This window comes from Rutidosis leptorrhynchoides, chromosome 1, assembly GCF_046630445.1.
Source record: "Rutidosis leptorrhynchoides isolate AG116_Rl617_1_P2 chromosome 1, CSIRO_AGI_Rlap_v1, whole genome shotgun sequence".
Taxonomy (NCBI): Eukaryota; Viridiplantae; Streptophyta; class Magnoliopsida; order Asterales; family Asteraceae; genus Rutidosis; species Rutidosis leptorrhynchoides.
Window position 1 is genome coordinate 366,872,770 of NC_092333.1, and position 23,285 is coordinate 366,896,054.

Below are 23,285 nucleotides of genomic sequence, written 5' to 3' on the forward strand. Positions count from 1 at the left end.
TTACTTCTGTTTTTCTGCTGCATTATTCGACCTCACAACAGCCTATCAAAGTTTAATGTTTCTTGCTTGTTTTCTGTTTCTTGCGTGATCAAGCAGCCCAAAACAATCCATATTTACTGTTAAACCTGCTTCTACCTACTGCTGTGTGTTCTTAGTTTTCTGTCGAGCAGATTAGACCCAAAAGGACCCCAATTGGGTCATGCTGCTGCTGTAATCTGCTTCTGTTTTCTATCTTTCTACTTCGCGTTATCACATTCTCAATCTTGCTTAAGGTAGTTCTAAAACCCTAGTTCAATCATACTTTTAAATCAATTACAATTAGGTTGTTAAAAGTGTTATGAGGTTTAATAAAGATGATTATTTATAAGTATTATATTAAGTATGATCATGACTATTAAGATCAAGTTGTAATGTTATAAAATCAAGTATGAATTATGATTTAATGTGAAAAGTTTCGGTTATGAATACGAATTGATTATGGCTAAAAAGATGATTAGTTATTATGATATAAAGTCATGATTTTATGTTAATAAGATACTAGGTTGAATTAGGTATGATCATGAAGTTAGTTAATGTTAGTTGAAGATTATGTCTAAGATTAAAACACGTATTATGTAATGGTAGAAGTTTAGGTTAATAAGACTAAGAATTTTGAGGAAACTAGTTTATGATTATGAAAAGTTATGATTTTATGTGAAAAGTTATTAAATAGTTAGTAAAGGTAGATAAAGATTTTGATTAATGATATAAATAAGGTTGTTAGGATTAAAAGATTAAAAGAAGATTAGGGTTAGAAGACTTGGATAATACATGATTAATAAGAGTTAGGGTTAATAAATATGACTTGTTATTATGTTGAAAACTTATGATTTTATGTTAAAGATATTAAGGTTATGATAATTAGATTATGATTTCATGTGCATGAGTTAAATTAGTAAGTAATAATGAAGATGATATACGTGCATGCATGCATGCATACGTACGTATGTGCATGTATACACTGTATGTATATGTGTGTGTGTATATGTAAATATATGCATATATGTATATGTATGTGTATATGTGTATATATATGTACATGTGTATGTATATATGAATGTGTATTATGTAAAGTATAAGTTAGTAAACTTAATAAAAATAAAAGTGATAAGTATATGTATATGTACCATCTTACACTATTATATATAAGTAACACATACATCTACTATATATATATATATATATATATATATATATATATATATATATATATATATATATATATATATATATATATATATATATATATATATATATATCATATAGTTATGAATACATATAAAATAATAATAAAGAATATATATGTATATATGTGTATCACATAGAAGTATATTTATAGATGTAACGTATAATGATAGGTATATATATATATAAAAGTTGAATAATTAAAAATTAATAATACTATTATTAGTATAACCTATACACATATCTATATAGTAACGCTTAATGACACTAAGTATATTATCACTTATAAATATAGCTCTTCTCGAAAACGGTCACTGTTAATATAGTCTACTATATTAATAAACAAACTTTATGTCTATTAGACATTAACTGATCGAACATAATATCTCTAGGTTGAGATCTCCGTGTTCAACACTCCGATCATATAAATTGCGTGGAATATCTATCTGCTATTGAGGTGAACTTAATAGCCCCACTTTTTAACTATCTTTATATACTTGTTTTGAACTTTTGAGGTGAGACACATGCTTGCTTTTAAACTGTATTACGTTTAGACACAAGTACCTGAAAACTGTTTAACTGTGCTGACATGCTTTGATTCATGCTAAATCCCTACCATGATATCGTTAATTACTGGAATTTTGGTTAGTTTAGTTATTGTGAATAGCGCTATTGAGAGTGACGTCTCTAACCATTTGACCGTTGGTCTTTGGTTACATAATAATGATTACGACACTAACAGTTCAAGGTGTCCAGGGGTAACTTTGTTTATGCCTCGATATCATAACTTCAGTATTTACTTTTGATAACTAAATCGTGTGGTCTAAAACTATATATATTAAACCTATGTTGTTCACTCAACCTTTTTAGTTGACACTTTAAGCATGTTTTGTCTCAGGTGAAGATTTCTAAAAATTGTGTGCTATTTTGGACTTTGCTGCAATTGTAGTCCGCATTTTAACATTCATATTATTGCATTAAAACATTTATTGTAATGACATAATACTTTCCGCTGCTTTAATACATTAGTTATCAATTAAAACGTCTCATATAGATTCGTTCTCGTTTATACATACTTGTGTTGTGATATTGTGAAGTCATAATTCCCCGGCCCTATTTGGGGGTATGACAGAGTGGTATCAGAGCCAGGTTGTTATAGGGAACCAGAATTGCATTTTATGTGTGCCTTATGTGTTAGTTAGGTGCCTTAGCAATCTTTAGGACTATAACCTTTCCTGCCTTAGTTTTAAGCAAATTTCCCCTAATCTTTATACTGACATTTCATCTTAATTCCTGTTTTACCTCTGTTGATATTCTGTATCCTTTCCTAAGGATATCAAGCCAAAACCCTATCATCTTGCCTGATCCCGACTCTAAAGGATCGGTTAGTACATGATTGTTATCATAACCATACATATCCTATGACCTGACTTCGCCATTGTGATTCAAAGTATTCTTTGACTCACACTAAGGGATGTCACTCATAACTCAACATTCCCACATCAACTATCTAAGTTTGATCACGTGTCCTGACCTTATGGAGTGACCTTGGAATGGAAATATGAATTAGTGAAATATAATGACGCTTGGCCGACATGATTATATTACGGTAATTCATATAGAAATTCCAATATCATGACATATGGAATAGAAAGTGAATCAAAGAAAAATTTCCAAGCCATTCATTCAAAAATCTCAATGTTATTACATGAAGTGTAATTATCATCTGATTTATAGATATACGAAGAGATCGTTACGATCAAACTATCTATCTCATACCCATGAGTAGATTAACAAATTCTCCTATGCCATGCAAGTTTTAAAGCTTAGCATTCTTTCTTTCTTAGGCAACTTAGCTCTTTGACGCCTAATTATCACATCCCTACTGGAAGGAAGGATGCATGTTCTTAAGTGACTTGAAGTGACACCCCCGAAACTTCTTCGAAGCATGCCTCTTGTTATCTGCAATTACGCTCCTAGTGTAGATTTTCATAAACCCATTAGGAAACCCGTTGAAGGTAAGCGACAACCACTCGCAAGGATTTTCATTTGAATATTCAAACGAAGATATTATAAACACCACATTCATTATCACATTCTCAAACTCTACCATTCATATCTCACTTGAAAGCAATAGCTTCACACATGAACATTTGAATTCCAAGAACTTATATTAGTCATCAACCACACTTAAATTCAATAGTTATCATTACCCCGCAACATTGTTGCTCAAATATCACCCAGAATTTTCAAGGTCTTTCACTCAATTTTTCTTAGTCTTTCTCCAAAAATAAAATTCTGTTTGCCAAAATTTTACATACACTATTTTACTGTGCGCTCCTCTCGAAATTTTATAAATTTATTTACTACCATTTGTGCAAATTTTATAAATCATATATGTTTATATAAATAAAATTTACCTTTATTTATTTTGACTAGAACAAATAAAATTATACTCTCACTTTTCTCAAATCAATTCTTTTATTCAAAAGGTGTTTTACTCGAAATAGTACATGTTGTACATAACTCCAGTTTTACTAAGAACTTCGTTTCCTTTTTAAATTGTCACTCTAATCGACTCAAACTTCTATAAAAATTTTCATTGCTTGTTTATATAAAATTTTTCGTATTATACTACACCGCGTAGTAATCACAATTCCTCTTGCCCTTCGAAACTTACCATTGAGTTCATCATTTAAAACTCTATGTTCTCAGTAACTTTTCCCTTGTAAGGTTGACCGTTGAGAAGATTTTACTTCTGATATCTCACGGCTAAACCACAGCAACTTCGTAAAACATCAATTCTATGATTTAATATCTTTTTGGCACAAGAAAGAATTTTCGGAGATTTTCTCAACTGGTGTACACTATTCCTGATAACCAATGATTCTCATTTCTTCTCATCCGCACTTAAACTCATAAGTGAATCCTAGATCGACTTGCCATCTGTGCGAGAACGTCTAACTCGATCAGAGATCACACCTCCCATACGGTTTCCTTTTAGTAATGGGAATCTATAATCCTCGCTATCTTCTTTAAAGGAGATACCTTAAATGTATATGACATTTATTTGTTTACTCCAAATATCCCTCCTCATTGGTTGCAACTAGATGATTATCCTAGATAAGGGTTCGACCTCTGTTTCGACATAACGGAAATCATAATCATAAAGTTACATTTGACAGTGTGCCTCCAAAATTTCTTCCAAGGATAAGTTAACATGTATTGTAATATATTGGACAACATCTTTTCCACAAGACCATTTTTGAGGGCATCTTAGTAATCATGGCTTGCTTTGCATATAAGCCAGATTAATGACCCCTCGGCTGGCATCTCGTTTCTCCTTCCTTGAAAATCATAGGCATCATGCCTATGGTTAATCTTCTGGAGTTAAAATCTAAACACCAATCATACCAAACACAAGTCATGCATCAAACTACATGGATGTGATCTTTAAGTACTCCTCTCTGATTGTCTGCCATAATGGCGACATAAGAGCTCAACGTTTCAAATAAACTTAGTAATGTTCGTTGCACATTTCAGGTATCCAACTTACTGAAATGCTTGTACGACTAAAATATTCTCATATTTTCTCAAACGTTGATGCATCCGAGAAGTCTTCCTGAAACTTTTGGACGAAGTTTAAATTAACGGGGAGGTACTATAACAACCCTCACTTTTCCCTTCTGAATTTACCAAGTTTTCCTTAGGGTTTCAATGTCATATTCTGTGCATCATCATTAGGGTTGTTATCCATTTCGACAAACGAACATTTATACTTTCATTAAATGATCGTAATTATTATAAAACCCTAATATGATATAAAACCCTAAACCTAACCTTACCTATTAATTAAAAAACCCTAATACCATTTAATATTAAATAATAAACCCTAACCCTAGTTCTTAATAAATAATATAAACTATATATATATTAATACTTAAAAGTGACATGTAATAAACTATACAAATTAATACGTAAACAATTTGGAACCAAATAAAATTTATAAAAGTTAGGGACAAATAAATAAATAAAATGTATTTAAGTAAATGTAACCTCAATAATAATAATAATAATAATAATAATAAATATAAAAAAAAATATAAAATACATAATAAATAATAAATACCGTAAAAAAGAAATAAAATACATGTAACAAATAAAACCGGCTAGGGGATTAGTATAATAGGAAACCTAGTTAACAAATAATTACTAATCCTAATTAATTTCTAATACTTGTATCATAATCTTTACCTTGAACACCAAGTTTCATAAATCCTAAATTAATCCCAACACTTTATTTGCTTCATATAAAAAGTCTCATGTGTTTCTAAGTTTTGCACCACCAATAACAAATCATGAACCCTCCAAATCTGTTGCTTTAGTCGATAGATTCATCTAGCTTTCCCTCTCCTTTACTTGTCAACTAAACAGCCTGCATACCCTCTCCTGTTAGTCGACTAAATAACCCTCAAGAAGCCTCCAGCCTGCATCGACACAACAACCTCAAAACCCTCCTGCAATTCGTCACTTTCCTGTCTTCTGTTTCAGCTCCTGTTTCGCGATCAAACTGCCTGCTGCCCAGCCTTATGTCTCGCCCAAAATAGCCCAGGAAATCGAGTAAGTTACTTCTGTTTTTCTGCTGCATTATTCGACCCCACAACAGCCTATCAAAGTTTAATGTTTCTTGCTTGTTTTCTGTTTCTTGCGTGATCAAGTAGCCCAAAACAATCCATATTTACTGCTAAACCTGCTGCTACCTGCTGCTATGTGTTCTCAGTTTTCTATCGAGTAGATTAGACCCAAAAGGACCCCAATTGGGTCTTGCTGCTGCTGCTGTAATCTGCTTCTGTTTTCAGTCTTTCTACTTCGCGTTATCACACTCTCAATCTTGCTTAAGGTAGTCCTAAAACCCTAGTTCAATCATACTTTTAAATCAATTACAATTAGGTTGTTAAAAGTGTTATGAGGTTTAATAAAGATGATTATTTATAAGTATTATATTAAGTATGATCATGACTATTAAGATCAAGTTTTAATGTTATAAAATCAAGTATGAATTATGATTTAATGTGAAAAGTTTAGGTTATGAATACGAATTGATTATGGCTAAAAAGATGATTAGTTATTATGATATAAAGTCATGATTTTATGTTAATAAGATACTAGGTTGAATTAGGTATAATCATGAACTTAGTTAATGTTAGTTGAAGTTTATGGCTAAGATTAAAACACGTATTGTGTAATGGTAGAAGTTTAGGTTAATAAGACTAAGAATATTGAGGAAACTAGTTTATGATTATGAAAAGTTATGATTTTATGTGAAAAGTTATTAAATAGTTAGTAAAGGTAGATAAAGATTTTGATTAATGATATAAATAAGGTTGTTAGGATTAAAAGCTTAAAAGAAGATTAGGGTTAGAAGACTTGGATAATACATGATTAATAAGAGTTAGGGTTAATAAATATGACTTGTTATTATGTTGAAAACTTATGATTTTATGTTAAAGATATTAAGGTTATGATAATTAGATTATGATTTCATGTGCATGAGTTAAATTAATAAGTAATAATGAAGATGATATACGTGCATGCATGCATGCATACGTATGTATGTGCATGTATACACTGTATGTATATGTGTGTGTGTATATGTAAATATATGCATACGTGTATATGTATGTGTATATGTGTATATATATGTACGTGTGTATGTATATATGAATGTGTATTATGTAAAGTATAAGTTAGTAAACTTAATAAAAATAAAAGTGATAAGTATATGTATATGTACCATCTTACACTATTATATATAAGTAACACATACATCTACTATATATATATCATATAGTTATGAATACATATAAAATAATAATAAAGAATATATATGTATATGTGTGTATCACATAGAAGTATATTTATAGATGTAACGTATAATGATAGGTATATATATAAAAGTTGAATAATTAAAGATTAATAATACTATTATTAGTGTAACCTATACACATATCTATATAGTAACGCTTAATGACACTAAGTATATTATCATTTATAAATATAGCTCTTCTCGAAAACGGTCACTGTTAATATAGTCTAATATATTAATAAACAAACTTTATGTCTATTAGACATTAACTAATCGAACATAATATCTCTAGGTTGAGATCTCTGTGTTCAACACTCCGATCATATAACTTGCGTGGAATATCTATCTGGTATTGAGGTGAACTTCATAGCCCCACTTTTTAACTATCTTTATATACTTGTTTTGAACTTTTGGGGTGAGACACATGCTTGCTTTCAAACTGTTTTACGTTTAGACACAAGTACCTGAAAACTGTTTAACTGTGCTGACATGCTTTGATTCATGCTAAATTCCTACCATGATATCGTTAATTACTGGAATTTTGGTAAGCTTAGTTATTGTGCATAGCGCTATTGAGAGTAACGTCTCTAACCATTTGACCGTTGGTCTTTGGTTGCATAATAATGATTACGACACTGACAGTTCAAGGTGTCCAGGGGTAACTTTGTTTATGTCTCGATATCATAACTTCGGCATTTACTTTTGATAACTAAATCTTGTGGTCTAAAACTATATATATTAAACCTATGTTGTTCACTCAACTTTTTTGGTTGACACTTTAAGCATTTTTTGTCTCAGGTGAAGATTGCTAAAGATTGTGTGTTATTTTGGACTTTGCTGCAATTGTAGTCCGCATTTTAACATTCATATTATTGCATTAAAATATTTATTGTAATGACATAATACTTTCCGCTGCTTTAATACATTGGTTATCAATTAAAACGTCTCATATAGAGTCGTTCTCGTTTATACATACTTGTGTTGTGATATTGTGAAGTCATAATTCCCCGGCCCTATTTGGGGGTATGACAGCAGAAGCCTGATCGGTATACTCCGGATAGATGCTAAGTTCAAGCTTGCCCTACTTGGATAGCTCAGCCAACAACTGACACCTCTCCTCCTGTTTACTTGCAAGAACAACATCACCAACAAACATGCTCATCTATTTGCTACGAATGACTCGGGTGATCACATTAGAATAGTCTGATCTCAAACCATCAAATCTCCTCTTTTGATCTGATAACGCTATAGTGGCATCTTTTTTTTCCTGACAGAGAACCCTATTCTCTTCTTCCAAGTCAGCAATCCTCTTTTCATCAAGCTCCTGTTTCTCCTGCATACTCAAAATCTCACTCTTGGCTGATTTCACCTCCTCTTCCCACGATGTTTTCAATAACAATCTCTCCTGGAGTTTCTTTACAGACTCTTTGGAGGAAGCATTGAAATCCCTAAGCTCCTCAACCTCCTTCTCCAGACACACAACATCACCAGACTTCTGTTTCAAATGAGACAAGACGAGGTGGTTATAAACAGTAGATCGATAGCAATGAGCAGTATAAACGTCAATGAGCTTGGGAGTGTCCACAAAAGTATCAACGTACTCAGAGGGAACCATTTCATCAAACACATCGTAACAAGCTTCCAAAGAAGGGACATCAGGAATATCACCTACAGATATAGAAAGATATATTTGAGAACAAAGCATGGATCAAACAGAAAACACTAATATAAATAAAAGGCATACCTGAGAGAACGTTGTCGCCAGAACCTTCAACAGGAGTTTCGTCATCAGTATCTTCATCTCGAAGGGCGAACTTACCTTTTTTCAAGGGAGAACCAGAAATATCCTCTTTCCTCTTCCTAGTAGCCTTCTGACGCCTAGATGCCCTAACAGGGATGCTCTTGGACACATCAGGCTCCGCATCCACGTCAATAGGCTCGTGCTCAAGCAACCTTCGTGCTAGGTTGAACCTTGGGGGCACTAGACTCAGCCACTTTCTCTGGTTTACTGTCAACCTCCATAAAACCAGAACAAGAAGGAGAACTAAGCTCCTTAACCACAGTAGTAGCACGAACAGCTTCAGTCATTTGTTTCACCCTAAAGGACTTGATAACATTTTGCAAAGACATCTCTACAAAAGCAAACAAGTCCGGAGAAATAAAAGAAAAGGCCTAATAAAAATAAAGCCTAAGGCAGCCAAAACCTACCCTTTTCCCCACAAAAGTACACAGAAAATAGCTTCGCCTCTCTCCCACGAACGTACCATGCCGAGCTTAAAAAGGAGGGAATCCGGAAGAGTTGAGGGTATTATAGGATGACGACAAATCCTACTGAAGAGAGGGTCATTTTTAGCATCCTCAGGGTCAGGATCATTATATTGCTTAGGAACAATGGCCCACCTGCTATCAACGGCATTGGGAAACTTGTCTGGAAAGAAAAAGGATTTCTTGATGTAGACGAAGGAATTTTTTCAATTCCTTACATCAGGAATGGAAGAAGCAAAACACATGGGGGGTATCGACAAGACTACCTCTCTTTTTACGATGCTTGGCAATTGTAACCCAATTTTCAGCATCACCAGTTTGAAAGAAGCAACGGAATAAGTCAACAGAAGGCTAGCCACCATATGTCTTGCACATGTACTCAAAAGCCAGGATCTTTTTGATAGCAAGAGGGTGAACAATGGAGACATGGACCTTAAAGTAATCAAGGACACTAAGAAAAAATGATGAAATGGGGATCCTAAGATTGCACTATGTGAACGACTGCGTATACATTCCGACGTAATCTGCCGGAAAATCCAGCTTAAACTTATCGGATTCCGGAAAAATTATGTCATCACCTTTAAGACATAGGGTTTTACGGAGACGCTCACAGCGTTTAGGGGTCACGACACTACAAATGGATCGAAGACCTACTTTAGCCATAACAAAAAGCAAAAAAAAACAAAAAAGAGAGAGCAAGTTTGGAGCAATACCTTTTCGAAAATTAAGGGAGATGATCGGATGATGAAGAAAAGCAAAGAAAAAGGGAAACGAAAAAGAAAAAATAAAAGAGAAAATCAAAACTTAACCCTTTATTACCCCTAAGCAGAAAACCGTCCCATCAGATGCAGAGTTACTTTGGTAACCGTACTGGAAAATTACTATTTTACCCTTCTTGCCTATTTAAACAAGAAAGATCTGGCAGGGGTAAAAGGGTAATCGAACCCGGGTAAATAATTACTGAAATCAGAGGCGTCAAATCAGAAAATCAAGTGGCAGTTTGAGTTTAATTAAACATAGCTTGGATAGAAAGCTTCCTAAAATTAAACTGTGGAGCTTGATAGTGTATCTCCCCGTCAAGATAATAAATGAAGATAAGCTAACGGAGATATCACGCTTAACTAGGGTAGATGACATAAGATTGGATCACAAGAACACATATGTCAAATACAAACTATGAGCGGGATATCCTCAAATTCAAATAATGGCGCCCAAATGATAAAAGAATAATGCTCCCAAAGTATAAACCTAATATTCAGAATTGGTAAGAAACCACATCCATTATACGAAGCAATGGTAACGAAGGAACGTGGTGACGAAGGGATCACGGTTACCAATGGATAAGGACTCATTCTAAAGTCACAAGATTACCTAGACTGAAGGAGAGAAGTAAGCGGGTTGACCAAACTCGCTTCCACTAACTTCTAAAAGATAAAAGAGGAATGTTGCATGTAACACCCTGTTTTTGTTTCTGATTTTGCAGTAGGTCGGGACGCCGTCCAGATAGGAGGGACGCCGTCCAGCAACAAAAGGTGGGACGCCGTCCCGATAGGGGGGACGCCGTCCAGCAACAAAAGGTGGGACGCCGTCCCGATAGGGGGGACGCCGTCCAGCAACAAAAGGTGGGACGCCGTCCAAAGTTTAGGACGCCGTCCAAACGGTCTGTCGGGCCAGCTGTTTTAATTATTTTAAAAGGGGTAAAATGGTAAAATCACTTGGATGCCGGTTTGGAGCCTTCAAGGCTGGTTCCTTGGTCATTTGTGGATCATATTTCATCTTCACAAATACTCCCAACATTATTTAGAGAGAGAGGAGAAGTTCTAGAGAGAGAGAGGTGGATTTGGAGAAGAAGGAGTCGGATTCTCGCAAAAGCTCGGGTTCTAAGGTTGTTCATCTCGCTCCTAGCTACTTTGTGGTGGTATTGGTAAGCTCAAACTCCGAATTTCATTTGTTAGATTTGATGTTCAAGTTAGGGTTTTGAGCTAGATTGTTGTGAAACCCTTTTAGATGATGAAGTAGGTTCATGGTGACTTGTTAATCTTGTCACTTGGCGGGTTTTGGGTTGGTTGACATTTTAGCCTTGATTAGGGTTTGATCTTGAGTTTAATCACTAGGTTTAGTGATTATGGAAGTGTTGAAACTCTTTTGGGTGAGTTTGGCTAACTAAGTTTGAAATGGGTCAAAATTAGGGTTTTGGTGTTAAAATGGGTATGACACGTGTTTAACACTTGTGTTCGGGTTTAATTGGTGTGTTAAGACCATTTTCACGTGTATTAGTGATTATTGATTAATTTGGGCGCAGTTTGTGCTTGGAAGTGCAAATGGGTCGAATTTGCACTAAGGGTCAATTGGGTTGGTTTGTAAGTCAACCCTAATTGTGTTGTTTGTATTGTGATAATGGAATAGGTACGTTCCATTGACGAGTGCGGATTATTTGGAAGCATTCATCAAGGCGACAAGGTGAGTGTTAATATCCTATGTGCATATGTATGTGTAGGATGGGTGCGGGTCGGGTTGAAGTGTTTCTTGGTTATAGAGCTCACTTCACATATAGGTGGATTTGATGGACTTGTGTATAGGTCCAATTGGCACGGTTGTGCGTTTTGGTTGGCCGCATTTGGCGGGGTACACAATTTGTGTGTACATTATCACACGCGGTATGATGTGGATTATATAACCCCAATGGCGAAGGGTTAATATTGTGATGCGGACTTAGATATAACCCCAATGGCGAAGGGTAGTATTGTGAGTGGAATAATTATACGTATGTGTATATGGCGTATTTATTTGTGAATGTTATGGTATGAACCATCGAGCCGGTAGTGCCATAATGCATGTGTGTGATAGGATGTGAACCACGAGCCGGTAGCATCGAGTGTGAACCACGAGCCGGTAGTACTATAAAATAATTGATGTGAACCACGAGCCGGTAGCATCGAGTGTGAACCACGAGTCGGTAGCACTATAAAATAATTGATGTGAACCACGAGCCGGTAGCATCGAGTGTGAACCACGAGCCGGTAGCACTATAAAATAATTGATGTGAACCACGAGCCGGTAGCATCGAGTGTGAACCACGAGCCGGTAGCACTATAAAATAATTGATGTGAACCACGAGCCGGTAGCATCGAGTGTGAACCACGAGCCGATAGCACTATAAAATAATTGATGTGAACCACGAGCCGGTAGCATCGAGTGTGAACCACGAGCCGGTAGCACTATAAAAGAGTATGACTCAATTGCGTATGGTGTGAACCACGAGCCGGTAGCACCATAGCGTTATGGTTAACATTGGGAGTTTTACGCGTTGTTATATATATATTGTATACGTATAATGTTGTATTGACGTGATGTAGCTAACCTTCTGGTTGTAGCTTATTAGCATTGTTCGCAACGTTGTTTGCAAACTTACTCTATTGTTGGTGTTGTTAGCTTGTGCTTAGTGAACGTACGGTATGCTAGGTTTAGCTTGCCTTATACTTGGATGCTTCGGTATGCGCTATTTGATTATTATTGTGGCGTGTCCATTTTATACATATATATGTATGTAGTATATTATCATTCACTAAGCGTTAGCTTACCCTCTCGTTGTTTACATTTTTATAGATTGCACGGATGCGGTGGCTCGGGTAAGCGCGGGGACTAGTGGACTTGCGTAGTTGCTTTAAAAGACTTACTTTTGGATTTGATTAGGATTGGGTAGCGTGTCCCCAATCCCATGCTCGGTCTATGTTTTTGTATAAACTAATGGGTCGAAATAGTCACTTGTGGTATTTTGGGTCGATGTGGGCCCGGTGTCGTAAAACTCGGTTTTTATTGTGGAAAACTCCTAGTTTAAACTATTGTAATCTATTGTGAAAGTGTTTTGGTTTAAAAGTGTCGGGAAGCGGGTTTTCGCCCGCGTGTGTTCGAAAAACTGATCAGAATGTTTTAGTACATCTGGACGCCGTCCCAGATGGCTGGACGCCGTCCCAGTCTTAAGTTTTGGACGCCGTCCAAGCTTTTGGATGCCGTCCAGATCAACTGTTCCAGAAATTTTTTTTTTTGTGTGGCACATTTTCGGAAGGTTAACGAGTTGGGTCGTTACAAGTGGTATCAGAGCATGGTCTAAGGGATTTAGGTGACTTGAGATTGGTGCCTAGACTTAGACTTTTGTGTGTGCTTATTTGTTGCGGGACTTGTAGGATTACGGGTTGGAATGGGAATTTGGTTAGTGCCTTAATTGATAGGTAGACTAACGTGTATATTAATACATGGATATTATTAATATACGATTGTGTTATGTTTATGTTTATGTTGCGTTGCGAATATCATCGAGCAAGATGGTCGTTGTACTAACGAGGGGATACGATGTGTGTGCGTAATAAGGACTTGCAAACCTTATTACGGGTGCAAATCGTGTTTAACAAGTGATGTACGACGAGTGTTGAGCAAGATGGGGCGGTGTTATGCGTGTTGTTTTATACGTTCGTGGACTAATCGTTTTGCATTCTTTAGAATGACGATGCGAAACGAGATCGAGACGAATGACGAGGAGTTTAACTCTAGAGTTGCGGCCGCCGTTGCGGAGCAAATGAGTGCATTTCGAGAAGAAATGGATAGGAGGTATTCGGAATTTCGAACTAGTGGTGAAATGGAGCATTGTCTTAAGAGCTTCATGAGAACTAAACCTCCGATGTATGACGGGAAACCGGATCTTTTGGTTAGCACCACATGGATTTCGAATGTTGAAGGGTGTTTTCGTACTATTGAATGCCCTCCTGAGAAGAGGACAAGACTCGCTACTAGTTTGTTGCGGGGTAGGGCAAAGGATTGGTTGGATGGTATGATTGATCTTGTCGGTGGTGAACCGTTTATGGCGTTATCGTGGGACGGGTTTAAGAAGGAATTCTTCGAGGAGTTCCGGACTTCAGCCGATTTGTCGGAAATGCGTAATGAGTTGCGAAATTTGCAACAGGGTTATATGGATTTGAATACTCTCAAGACGACCTTTATGGCAAAGGCTCGTTTTGCCAGGAGTATTTGGGGAATGATCATTTGTTGATGCAAGATTTCTATCTAACCTTGAATAATGACTTGAAGAGTAAGATTAGCAGAGTTCAGGCGAGATCGTTTGCGGAGTTATTCGCCGCGGCTAGAGGTTTTGAGTCATATTCGCGTTCGAAGATTGGTGAACCTTCAAGTGAGAGAAGGGTTGTTTCGTATGGTGCTCTAAGTAAGAGGACTAAGGGTCCGAGTGTGAGCACGGGTGGTACACGGACGAGTATATCCGATTCTAGTGCGTCTAGGTGTTATAATTGTGGCGTGAGGGGTCACAAGTCTTGGGAATGTTCGGTGCCAAGGGGTGATGGCATGGTGTGCTTCCATTGCCAAGAAGAAGGACATCGTAAGTCGGAGTGTCCCAAGTTAGCGGGGACAGGTGCGGCAAGGAGAAGTTAAGGTACGTTTCATTTTAATAAATATGTCCTTTGATTATTTATTATGTGCCGTTGAGTTGAGTTTATTAGATGCATTATGTTGTGCATGTTATTGATATGGGTGACGTTCCTAATGGAAGTACCCTATGGTGACGTTTTGATTGTTGGGCGAAGGGCGTAAGACTTGGTGCCACCAAGCATTCCTTAGTATTTGGGAAATGTTCCTACCAAGCCATGGAAATGGGTTTCGGTGTTCAGATATTAAGCGCGTGTTCGCATTTGTGTTGAATTGATGAACCACGAGGTTCGACGGGTGGTTAAAACCCTTGAGATCGAGAGTTTTGGATCTCGATGTATGTTGGTAAAGGAGTCTACATGACACGACATTAGGTGCCTCTCTTATACCTACTAGCGTGGTGTTCGACTCCGATGGTGTTGCGGTTACATTGTGCTTAGGGTACCGGAGTGAAACCCTTAGGTACATGAGTGAGTAAGTGGAAGTTGACAAACTAAAGCAATTGGACGATTGCGAGGGTATTGGTTTGTATAATTTGTGGTACACTTTTCGTTCGAAAGGTTTTAAGGATTGGTTAAAATCCTTCGTATGCTCAAGGTTGGAACAAGATGTAGTGATGGGTCGTGTGAACCCAATTGTTGGTAAAGTCTACCTTTGGTAGCATTGTACGAGTTGTGGATATTGGAACGTAGTTCCAAGTGGGGGAGTTACACTCCCGCACGAGGGAAGTTTTAGTGTGAGATTTCGGATGATGCTTTTGGTAGATCCGGAAATTTGGTCGAGACATAGTTTGGGTCGATTTGTGGTAGAGTACAATTTTGGTTAACTTGTACTTATGATATTGGATTTGTAAATTATCACTGAGGTGGTATGTTGGTGAATCTCGTTGAGAGATAATGGACGTGTTTGGCGAGCAAGGTAAAATCCCTCGGTTAAGGGATGTGTGTGAGTCGGGTTCTCTTTTGGAGAATTATTGTTTGGTACCTATGTTCGATATAGGTGGTTCTTGCTCGATTGTGGATGGTTAGTGGTATCCACTAGGGTTCACTATAGTGTAACAGAGCGCGATGTTGCACTACTAGTTGTTTGAGGCCGAAAGTGCGTATGTGATTGATGAAGCATGATCTTCGGGTCCGCTGACTTCATCATGGTTGTTGATTGGTGGAGCATGACCTTTAGGGTCCGCTGACTTCATCATGGGAGTATGCGATTGGTGAAGCATGATCTTCGGGTCCGCTGACTTCATCATGAGCGAGGTGATATATCGGTGAAGCATGACTTTCGGGTCCGCTGACTTCATCCGGTGTTGAGATTGGTGAAGCATGGCCTTCGGGGTCCGCTGACTTCATTAGGAGAGTAATGTTACGTCGGTGTGGCATAACATTATCGGGAAATGCGAGTACCGGTGGAAAATGAGAGTACCATTCTTGAGTTGTGTTGTGGTAACTATCAGTTGTTTTATACGCCGATGGTGGGGTCGTGAGGACCGTGTGGTGTGATTTGTGATGCGATAGCCGTGTTTCGCTCACATGTTATCACGGGTGTGACAATAGCCGATTTTGTACACCTTAGGACTAGCGTTGCCATAGTCGTTCTGGGCGCTTTTGGTTTAAACCGTTTGTTATGATGTTACGGTAGTTGTGTATTGGTCGTATTGCGCACTACAAGGGATGTTAGTGATTGGTGTTATCCGTAAGGATTCGTTTGGATCGGTCTTCATCGTTTCGGGTTGTTGACCTTAGGATTGCGACTTGGTTACCTTAGCATTGTACTTGGTAATGGTACGCTAGGGGTTTGATATCTCGGTCAGAGATTGGTTGAGTTTTCCCGATGTTAGGGAATGAGCATGGTCTTAGTGCTCGAAATTGTGGATTGATAAATCGCGGGAGACGATTTTAGTTGTTAAAGGTGATTCCTTGGGAAGAGTTGCCTAGAAAAGTCGGATTGGGACTTATGTTGAGGACCGTGGAGTGTGGTCCGTTTGGTTAAGTGACGAGGATCACGAGGACGTGATCGATTCTAAGTGGGGGAGAGTTGTAACACCCTGTTTTTGTTTCTGATTTTGCAGTAGGTCGGGACGCCGTCCAGATAGGAGGGACGCCGTCCAGCAACAAAAGGTGGGATGCCGTCCCGATAGGGGGGACGCCGTCCAGCAACAAAAGGTGGGACGCCGTCCAAAGTTTGGGACGCCGTCCAAACGGTCTGTCGGGCCAGCTGTTTTAATTATTTTAAAAGGGGTAAAATGGTAAAATCACTTGGATGCCGGTTTGGAGCCTTCAAGGCTGGTTCCTTGGTCATTTGTGGATCATATTTCATCTTCACAAACACTCCCAACATTATTTAGAGAGAGAGGAGAAGTTCTAGAGAGAGAGAGAGGTGGATTTGGAGAAGAAGGAGTCGGATTCTCGCAAAAGCTCGGATTCTAAAGTTGTTCATCTCGCTCCTAGCTACTTTGTGGTGGTATTGGTAAGCTCAAACTCCGAATTTCATTTGTTAGATTTGATGTTCAAGTTAGGGTTTTGAGCTAGATTGTTGTGAAACCCTTTTAGATGATGAAGTAGGTTCATGGTGACTTGTTAATCTTGTCACTTGGCGGGTTTTGGGTTGGTGGACATTTTAGCCTTGATTAGGGTTTGATCTTGAGTTTAATCACTAGGTTTAGTGATTATGGAAGTGTTGAAACTCTTTTGGGTGAGTTTGGCTAACTAATTTTGAAATGGGTCAAAATTAGGGTTTTGGTGTTAAAATGGGTATGACACGTGTTTAACACTTGTGTTCGGGTTTAATTGGTGTGTTAAGACCATTTTCACGTGTATTAGTGATTATTGATTAATTTGGGCGCGGTTTGTGCTTGGAAGTGCAAATGGGTCGAATTTGCACTAAGGGTCAATTGGGTTGGTTTGTAAGTCAACCCTAATTGTGTTATTTGTATTGTGATAATGGAATAGGTACGTTCCATTGACGAGTGCGGATTATTTGGAAGCATTCATCAAGGCGACAACGTGAGTGTTAATATCCTATGTGCATATGTATGTGTAGGATGGGTGCGGGTCGGGTTGAAGTGTTTCTTGGTTATAGAGCTCACTTCACATATAGGTGGATTTGATGGACTTGTGTATAGGTCCAATTGGCACGGTTGTACGTTTTGGTTGGCCGCCTTTGGCGGGGTACACAATTTGTATGTACATTATCACACGCGGTATGATGTGGATTCTATAACCCCAATGGCGAAGGGTTAATATTGTGATGCGGACTTAGATATAACCCCAATGGCGAAGGGTAGTATTGTGAGTGGAATAATTATACGTATGTGTATATGGCGTATTTATTTGTGAATGTTATGGTATGAACCATCGAGCCGATAGTGCCATAATGCGTGTGTGTGATAGGATGTGAACCACGAGCCGGTAGCATCGAGTGTGAACCACGAGCCGGTAGCACTATAAAATAATTGATGTGAACCACGAGCCGGTAGCATCGAGTGTGAACCACGAGCCGGTAGCACTATAAAATAATTGATGTGAACCACGAGCCGGTAGCATCGAGTGTGAACCACGAGCCGGTAGCACTATAAAATAATTGATGTGAACCACGAGCCGGTAGCATCGAGTGTGAACCACGAGCCGGTAGCACTATAAAATAATTGATGTGAACCACGAGCCGGTAGCATCGAGTGTGAACCACGAGCCGGTAGCACTATAAAAGAGTATGACTCAATTGCGTATGGTGTGAACCACGAGCCGGTAGCACCATAGCGTTATGGTTAACATTGGGAGTTTTACGCGTTGTTATATATATATTGTATACGTATAATGTTGTATTGACGTGATGTAGCTAACCTTCTGGTTGTAGCTTATTAGCATTGTTCGCAACGTTGTTTGCGAACTTACTATATTGTTGGTGTTGTTAGCTTGTGCTTAGTGAACGTACGGTATGCTAGGTTTAGTTTGCCTTATACTTGGATGCTTCGGTATGCGCTATTTGATTATTATTGTGGCGTGTCCATTTTATACATATATATGTATGTAGTATATTATCATTCACTAAGCGTTAGCTTACCCTCTCGTTGTTTACATTTTTATAGATTGCACGGATGCGGTGGCTCGGGTAAGCGCGGGGACTAGTGGACTTGCGTAGTTGCTTTAGAAGACTTACTTTTGGATTTGATTAGGATTGGGTAGCGTGTCCCCAATCCCATGCTCGGTCTATGTTTTTGTATAAACTAATGGGTCGAAATAGTCACTTGTGGTATTTTGGGTCGATGTGGGCCCGGTGTCGTAAAACTCGGTTTTTATTGTGGAAAACTCCTAGTTTAAACTATTGTAATCTATTGTGAAAGTGTTTTGGTTTAAAAGTGTCGGGAAGCGGGTTTTCGCCCGCGTGTGTTCGAAAAACTGATCAGAATGTTTTAGTACATCTGGACGCCGTCCCAGATGGCTGGACGCCGTCCCAGTCTTAAGTTCTGGACGCCGTCCAAGCTTTTGGACGCCGTCCAGATCAACTGTTCCAGAAATTTTTTTTTTTTGTGTGTGGCACATTTTCGGAAGGTTAACGGGTTGGGTCGTTACATTGCAGGATAGCTTTCTTGAACCAGCAGGAATGACAGTCGGCCTAAGGGAAAGTCCCATTTGTCTAATCAGAGATCGCCTTGGATACTGATCCCACCTAGAAAGCTGGTGATAAAGCTATTGCCTAACCCTATAAAAGGAGAACATGATCTCTGGAGTTGGCATGCACTCTAAGTCACAATTACTCACACATAATACTCTCTATGAGTTACCTTCGTATCTTGATGGCGTAAAGTACGATACTTTCGTACTACTTTCGGGGAATCGCCAACAAGCATACATTCATTATCATACCCTGTAATATTATCCGCTAAGTGATCAGATCTCAATATCCTTGTTCACTTAACAAGGGTTGCCAAGAATTGTACAAACATAATCATAACAGAATTTTTTTAGCAATAGTTATCAGAGACAGGGAGTTGAAAGAATTTATTGTACGTATATTTTTATTGAAAGGTATTTTGGTCAACCAAAATAAAAAGATTTGTGGTTGAAGAAAAATTTGTGGGGATAGAGAGATAATACCCAAGAAAGTTAATTATCTAAAATCTAATACCATGTTAATAACTGGTTTTGCATATCTCATCTCTATTTACCATATGACAATATATATACTCCCTCAATTTCACAATTATTGTCTATCTTACTATTTTAATTTGTTTCAAAAATATTGTGCTTATGACAAATAACAATAAATTCTGATTTAATTTTAAATTACACCCTTTTTATAATAGGAAATGTGATGTGACATTTAATATAGAAAATAATTTCTTACTTATTTTTTATAATAAATAACTTCTATACTTCAAATAAATAATTCAATCAATGGCATAATAGACAATTCACAATTATATCTCCAGACAATACCGAAGGAGTAACATATAGATACAAGATAGGCTACAATGGATCATATACAAATAAGGTAATGAGCCACAATACAATCTATCTACTCACACTACAGTATTCTAGAATGAATATCTTCATAAATATATTTGCCCTGAATCTTCATGTTAACTATAAAAATCCCAAAATCTAATGGGTGCTTCTATAAAATGAAATGAGACTAACCATTTAATCTATCCACGATAGCAAAATTAGGTGTTCCGAGTTGTGTAAATAAATGCATCTTTCTAACCATTTAATCTATCCACTGATGTGCTTCGTGGTTATTATTTAAACCCAAGTAGACCCATCCATATGTAAACGGGTCAAAGCTCATACCTTTATTCATATTATCGTTTTCATCACAAATTTCAGTGAATATGTGGCACTTTAATAAGCTTTGTGTGGCGGTTACCTCATGGGAAATGAGGTAAAACAACAGTCTAGAGCTATCGAATTGTCGCATTGGAAATCATGGCACTTTAATTGATTTATGTAATTTTATTAGTTGAAGATTACGTGTATAGTCCTTGTGAATAGTTTTAACAGACTCCTTTAACTTTCGTTAGGGTAAGATATGAAATTGGGACTTTAAAATGGTTTTAAGGATGAAAAATGTAGAAAATAAAATATAGGGATGAAACGGGCAAAAAGTAAAAAATACAGAGACGAAAATGGACAATTTTGTCTTTTCTTTATTACAAAAAGATAGATCGATAATCATTTTTTGCTACACATCTTTTTCTTTCAGTTATTTGGATTTTGTGCATTAATCAGATAATCTCTCAACAACGACGCAATCCAGGAAGGAAGGTACAAAATTTATATAAAAGTTTATCAAACAAAATCAAACAAACACAAATTAACATCAAGACAAGACTTCACAAACTCACAAAATGTAAATAAATGGTCTAGTTAGGGAAAAACCTCCATAAGAGATCTTAAGCCAAAGATGGGAGTTATTTTATATCGACTAAAACCAGCTTCAAGGAAAAGTTTCTCCCACTCGTTTTTCGTTCTTTCTCGTCCCGTAACCAAAACCATCATCAAGATGTCGAATACGAGCTTTGTTTCTGTGATCTCATGCCGATCTTGGTTTTCGTCTACCACCATATCTATGATCACCAATTTCCCTTTCTTCCCATCACCATCATCATCATCTTCTTTACGTTGAATCGCTTCCTTACATTGTTTTAGTATCTTCACAACATTCTCATCGCTCCAATTATGCAAAACATTCTACAACAATAATCAAATATTTTGAAAAATATGATAAACGGATGAAGTTAATCATTAGCTATTATTAATTACTCCTATATAATAATATTAGAATTCAATATTCTCTTTAGCTCCTTACTAGAATAATGTCGATCCCTCTTAAATCTAATATAGTCATCGTTAAAATAACATAATAAAATTTTTAATATATCTTGAAAAAGTTAATGCCTTAAAAACAATATGTATTAACAGATTGATCGAGTTGGCGGTATCGAGGTGACTCTTCAAACCAGAAGACTAGGGTTCGAGACTCGCTTAGGAAAATATATTTCGTGGTTAATTTTCAAAATAAGTAATTGAATTTTTTTAAAAGGAATGTGGTATTTTTTTATTTTTTTATTTTTTATTTTTTTTTTTGAAAAGCAAGAAAGAATTTATAGACCCAACAAATTGATAGCCCAGTGGCCACCGAGTTCTCTATGAAACAGGAGACTCAGGTTCTAATCTTGGTACAACGTCAAAAGATGGAATTAAAATGGGCTCTTGACCAGAGGGGGAGCTAATGTGCGCAATTTTCACAGTTAAAAGTCTCATCGCTCAGGGGTTACGCTAATTAAGACCCAATGTGGTTGTCACTAGAGAGATTTTCTCTACGAATCCAAATTAATATTAGTCTATTAATTTGGACGGTGAAAGTATCATGTCCCTTATATAGGCAAGGCCAACAAGAAACTGAATTACCTTAAAAAATACAGCATCGGTAGATGGGATTGAGCAAAACATATCACCACCAACATATTTGAGATTCTTCGTTTCGATCTTGTTAACGACAACATGTGGGAGATCAAAAACGGTGCAAGTCATATGTGGAAAAGCTTCAAGGAGTATCTTAGCATTGAGTCCGGTTCCACCGCCAACATCAACTAATGAATCCACACTTCCAAATATATCTTTACAATCCTTTACCACTAAACTCATCATTCGAGAATCACTTGCCATTGCATCATTAAACAGCTCATTAAATCCCGGATTCTTGTTAGCAAATTCCCACATAGGAGTCCCATGAGCTGTCTCAAACACCGTTGACTCGTTTCCATTAAACCATTTTCCCAAAAATTGCCAAGGAGTCATTAAAACAGGATCAAGTATCAGATTAGCAAATGGTAATAAGTTTGGTTGGTTTTGAGAATTTTCACTTGTGTTGTTATTCTTGAGTAACAACTTTGATGCAACCGTGAGAACATACCCTTCTTTTTCATCTTCATTTTCTTGATCATGAAATTTTGTGATTGAGAAGAATTTGGAGTGGATTAACAAGCGCATAAGACGTTGCAAATGAAGGGTTTTCGTGATGGGGAGATTGAGCTTCGAAACGAGTTCTTGAATGGTGATTGGTCTTTCATGATCATGAATAATATTTGGTATGCCGAGTTCAAGTGCACAACCAAGTGACATAGAAGTTGCATAATTGAAGATGTGCCTATATATATGAGCTTGAGCTTCAAATAGCTCATCTGCTTCCCCTAGGCTTTGATTCAGATCCATTTTGGTTTAGACTTTGCTAATTGTCTAACTGTTGTATTTGATAATTATTAAAGTGTCCATATATGTACGTTTGATTAATTTTGATTTAAAATAATACGAATAACAGTAATCATCTAGGCACTTGCTAAATTATATAGTTGACAAATAGGTAACTTTGTATATATGTTATGTTAATACAACATTTCAAACGCCTTTTTAAAACAAGACCAATCGAAGTTTTTTCTGCTTGTTTTTATTATTAATATTAAATATTAATTAATATTAATATTAATTAATATTAATAT

At 37.0% G+C, this 23,285-nt stretch overlaps 1 protein-coding gene across 1 annotated transcript; it reads right to left on the reverse strand.

Annotated features, from left to right (window-relative positions):
• Window positions 1–21,001: 21,001 nt before the first annotated feature.
• Window positions 21,002–23,070, reverse strand: LOC139870966 (trans-resveratrol di-O-methyltransferase-like). Its single transcript, XM_071858729.1, has 2 exons — window positions 22,198–23,070; window positions 21,002–21,477 (listed from the first exon to the last, which is right to left on the reverse strand). Exons 1-2 carry the CDS (start codon window positions 22,999–23,001, stop codon window positions 21,154–21,156), a joined length of 1,128 nt encoding a protein of 375 aa, XP_071714830.1. The 5' UTR covers window positions 23,002–23,070; the 3' UTR covers window positions 21,002–21,153.
• Between the last annotated feature and the right edge of the window lie 215 nt (window positions 23,071–23,285).